This window comes from Alosa sapidissima, chromosome 17 (genome assembly GCF_018492685.1).
Source record: "Alosa sapidissima isolate fAloSap1 chromosome 17, fAloSap1.pri, whole genome shotgun sequence".
NCBI lineage: Eukaryota > Metazoa > Chordata > Actinopteri > Clupeiformes > Clupeidae > Alosa > Alosa sapidissima.
In genome coordinates this window covers 27,103,304-27,108,303 of record NC_055973.1, presented here as the reverse complement: position 1 = coordinate 27,108,303, position 5,000 = coordinate 27,103,304, and the positions used below count along the sequence as shown (strand labels likewise).

The following is a 5,000-nucleotide window of genomic DNA, read 5'->3' as shown; positions in this document are numbered from 1 at the left end:
GCATGTTTGTTGACATTTTAAATCCTTTCATATTGCCCCTTCCATTCTGAGCTGTAGAGGGAGTTGGACCACAGAGGGATTAAACTCACTGTCCTAGTCATTTGTTCATTAATGGAGATTCCTGCACTCAGTTCACCTCAGACATTACCTCACACACACACACACACACACACACACACACACACACACACACACACACACACACACACACACACACACCCCCCCCATGGACGCAGAATGACATTCATTTGTACAAATGAGCTAGCTCACCTTTGGCCGCGGCGGCTGCTGCTGCTGGCGGTGGTGGGAGAGCGTACTGGGTGTTAAAATAGGAGCTGCCATTCATCTCCCTGCCAGGCGCCGTGCCCTCGCCGCTGTGGGGGAGTAGACGTGAGTCTTACACACAGCACCGTGCTGTGCCGCTGACAAATGACCCCCACTCAGCCAGCACTGAGCTCCAAGCTCAATTATACAACAGAATGCTGCATGATATATTATTTTGTTTAGGCTCTTTCTCTCTCCCTCCCCTCTTCTTTTCTCTAAACTCGTCTGTACATCATCCCTCTGTTTATGCTTTTCTTGGATCCATTTTTATTTCTTTTCTCCCTGAACTAATAATTTCAGGCTTTTCTTTTATACTGCAACCAAATTTGATGTTGGTAGGCAGTGAATACAGAATAGCTGTGTTGCTGTGTCCTTGCTGTTGAGCCTAACATGATCTGTGAATCTCACTCTGTAAATATGAATGAATCTCATGTTTGATTTTCTGGACAGTGCTGCCTGATTATGTCAAGGGACATCATTATTGTTGGAGTAGGGGACATGGAGTTCAGTGGTCAAGTCCTGGACCTGCTTTCCGTTGTTCTGTTATCAGGTAAACACACACACACACACACACACACACACACACATTCATACAACCAGCCATATTCACCTCTGGTGGTATCTGATATACACGTGTGTTGCATATTTGCTATGGCCACAACAGAAAAGAGTATTTTATGTATCTAAGGCAGGGGTCAGCAACCCGCGGTCCGCATGCGGCCCTTTAGCCACTCTCTGTTGGCTCCCTGGCTTTGTTTAAAAATATAAATTAATAAAATATTTTTTACAATTTCTTAAAAATGAATATTAGAATAATAAAATATTCGTACAATAGTGTTAAGCTTTAATATATTCTTACGTTATAAACTTGTGGAAATATGTAGCCTGTATCCTACGCCGTGTAAAAACATGTTTATTTGAACGCCTCATAGGCTATGTCACATCCTTGCGTCCCTTTAACTCTGCCGTGGCTGTTGTCAAACTCCCTAAAAAGTCGTGGAGTAGGCTAACAGATCAATTGAATAATCAGTTTTGCCTTCACCACAACTGCAACTGAATTATCGGCAGGATGTCTGATCTGCATCAAGAGGACACGAAACATGTAATGTTGAAGACATCTCGAAAGTAGATCATTCTGAGAGCGCAGATATCCATGCAGACCAAATAGCCTACCATGCCATGCAACATTGTGGAAGTTAAAGTTACCCAGGCTGGGCAGCCCGACGATTCAGAAATTTTCCCTCATTCCTCCAGCTTTCTTGAAAATCGGGCTTGTAGTTTTGTGTGATCCTTGGGGAAACAATGAAATCGCTATGGAACATTGCATTTGGACACTGAGCAAAAATGTCAAGGCATGCTTAGCCTACATACATAGCCAGCAGCAATATCTGTATAATAATCGTATTCTTATGAATATTATTACGAATGCTACTATTATAATGTGGAGCAACAGTTTGATCAAGGCAAAAGTGAAATGGGAATGAGAACCGTTTAGAATCAACTTAAAGACGCAGCAGTCTATTTTGGACCACTAGGGGCAATTCCACAGAAAATTGACTTTTTGTCACATCCATAACGCCAGTGACATGCCTTGCCATTTGTATGATGTGAATGATAACGTTCATTTTTTTGTGCATTTTTTCTCATTTACATTCATCAGCCAAAAATAGCAAATGCTCAAATTTCATGTAATCATTCACATCATACCATACCATCACATTTTATTGGCGTTATGGATGTGACAAAAAGTCAATTTTCCGTGGAATTGCCCCTAGCCTAAAATATGTTTTGGCCTATCATTAAAAAAAAAAACACTGAAAATAGGCTGAAAACTGCTTGTATATGAAGGGCAAAATATTGTTGCAGCCCCCAGAAAGTTATTTTTTATTTTTTTTATGTTTAGTCAAAAAATGGCACTTTTGAAAGTAAAGGTTGCCGACCCTTGACCTAAGAGATACGGCCACAACAGCAATGATGTGAAGGCTTTGATTCCCACCAGCCCAGAGGATTTAAACAGTGCATTTGTGCATATTGCTTAGTGTTACCCTCATTCTAGGGGGGCTATGCCTAGGACTAGGCTCCATGCCTAGTCTCCAGGTGGCACAGTGGGGGCTATGTGTGTGAACTGCCTTGAGTTAATGCAGTGGAAATCTAATGTTGAGTCATCCACTCTGATTACCATTTTTACACCGGCGAAGCGTGTCTGAGCATCTTAGTTTTAACTTCTTCTTTTCTGTGTCAGAGTAGAGTGATGGTTATTGTTTTTATAGATACATTTCCATGGAGACAATAGTTTTTTTATTTTTGTTTTTGCTTTTTGTAAGTAGCAACAAACAAGTTGCAGGTGCTTTGTTTGTTAGTGTGAATGTCTTTGTATCTTCCCACTTGCTTCCTGTTTATATGCTCCGCACAGTAAACAAGATAATTATTGAAATGAATCACCTTTCCAACAAGAAAGGTAGTGTGTGGGATGCATTGAATTGTTTTATCCAAATTGTTGTTTGTAGTAGAGGGTTTTAAAAAACCTTTGAAATTCAGTAATTGCACTGCCTTTTGTCTGAATCCCAGACACAGGCTTAATTGATGTTTCAGCATAACTGTGAAATTGAGTTTTCATTATGGTTTGAATGATGGAGTACATTTTAAATGTAGGAGTGAGTGATTCACATTTGGTGAGTATTTGCATGTGTCAATGTGAGTGGCTTTAAAAGCTGGTTTTGTTCACTACTGGGTTCTGACAGTTTACCTAAAGGTCCTATATGTCCCATTTTCTGTTTGCAGAGAGAGGCTACCTGTGCATCCCAGTTATTCTGTCTGTACTGTCCAGCTTGGCTAAGGACTGCATGTCCCAGAGTGCACCGGGGCAGGAGCAGCAGATGTCTGTTCTCATTGGTGTGCTAACCAACATCTTCCATAAGATCCTAGAGGTGATTGCACTGAAGCTGCGGAAAGACCAGGAGGAGGGAGCGCAGGTAAGACGTCGCCATGGAAATGCATTCACCATCTAATTCCATACCAGTGGAAGTTCCTAAAGAAAAATGTCCATGATCCAGCACTGAATACACACTGCCAAATAAATGGATTATAATTGTACTATGCCCACAGAGGACATGCATTCTCTGATGGCAAATAAACAGCCAAATAGCCGGCTGGCTAATACTGGCACATTTACAGAATACTGATCAAATCCCTGTGCACTGGCTGTTTTTGGATCCCGGGTGCTGCTGATGCACAGGCATATCAAACTTTAAAAAATAGAGACAATCACCGCACACTGGTCCAGTATTAGGAATTGTTTATTAGGAGCTAATATAAACAATTCCAAATACTGGGCCAGTATGTGGTGTTAATGAATGTGTGTTGTCCTTTTATAAATAAATAAATAAATAAATAAATAAATAAAATGAAATAGCAAATACTAAAAGACTGTTCAGACCAACCCCAATACAAGGTATTTTGTTAACATTTATTCATAAACAAGGTATGCAGCTCATCTGCATATAGATTTCTCAGGGAGTATGTTTTGTTCCAGCATCATCCTGGTGAGATTGAAGTCAAACTCTCCTCAAGTCAGTGAGGCAAACTTGGTAGCTGATGCACTCAGGCCTGTATCCAAAGTGCTGTTTGCGTGTTGTGGTTCGCAGGTGTGCGTCACCTCCAGGAGCGCTCTAATGGACTTCCTGACCGTGGCACAGGAGCTGGCATCAGTGCGCCCCGAGGGCCATGATGGGGTCTTCTCCTCACTCTTTGCCGCCATCATCGTTGAGATCAGCCATGCCTTGCACAAGGTGCCCATCACACACACATGCATTATTGTTATTTTGTTCTCTTGTCATCCGCAGTATTTTTCTTTCTTTCTTTCTTTCTTTCTTTCTTTCTTTCTTTCTTTCTTTCTTTCTTTCTTTCTTTCTTTCTTTCTTTCTTTCTTTCTTTCTTTCTTTCTTTCTTTCTTTCTTTCTTTCTCTCAGAGCGCATGTGCAAGTTGCACTTGATTTGACTTTTAAATTTAGAATTGATGGCTGTGTCTATGCAGTTTTTGTAACGTCGAATACAGTCATGAGGTGTTTCGGTTGCGGTAGGATAGGTCATCGCATTGGCGTATGTCCCCATAAGGCTGAGCATAACGAGGAGGGTGTTGAGGCGGGTGCTTCCGTGGAGGTGGCATCTGGCGTAGATGAGTCTGAGGGAACCAGGTCTGTGGCAGAGGAGTCTGCTGCGGCCGGAACCCAAAGGGCTTGGCCTGAGGTGGAGGAGTCTGCCTCAGCCGGGCTTGAACGGACCAGGTCTGTGGCGGTGGTATCTGCCACGGAGCCTCTGGTAACTGAGCCTGAACAGGTGGGAGCGTTTGCGGTCGAGTCCGCTTCAGCTGACACCAGTTTGGGTGTAACGATGGAGTCGGCTGTGTCTGACGCGGCGGATCCACCGGGAAATGTTGCCGTGCCTGAAAGTGAGCTTGGGGGGTCACCCGCGGTTGCGAGTGGGCCCACTACACCTTCCCTTGCTGGGCTTGCTTCAGGCCACACGGGACAGTCTGATGTGAGTGGTGAGATGGAAGTTGAAACACATGTATTTAAAGGTGCCATGTGTAATGTCCGCCAAAAAATCAATTCATACTCCACATTCCATAAAAGATAGGGGCAGTATACCTCCAGAAAGTGAATTGGTCTACCCTAAAG

At 42.9% G+C, this 5,000-nt stretch overlaps 1 protein-coding gene across 1 annotated transcript in view; it reads left to right on the top strand.

The window, feature by feature from the left end:
• ncapg2 (non-SMC condensin II complex, subunit G2) overlaps positions 1–5,000 on the top strand; it is a 22,336-nt gene that overhangs the window by 13,933 nt on the left and 3,403 nt on the right. Inside the window, exons 21-23 of the mRNA XM_042067057.1 lie at positions 775–874; positions 3,106–3,296; positions 3,969–4,112. Coding sequence (XP_041922991.1) covers positions 775–874; positions 3,106–3,296; positions 3,969–4,112 — 435 coding nt within the window. The remainder of the gene's footprint in view (positions 1–774; positions 875–3,105; positions 3,297–3,968; positions 4,113–5,000) is intronic.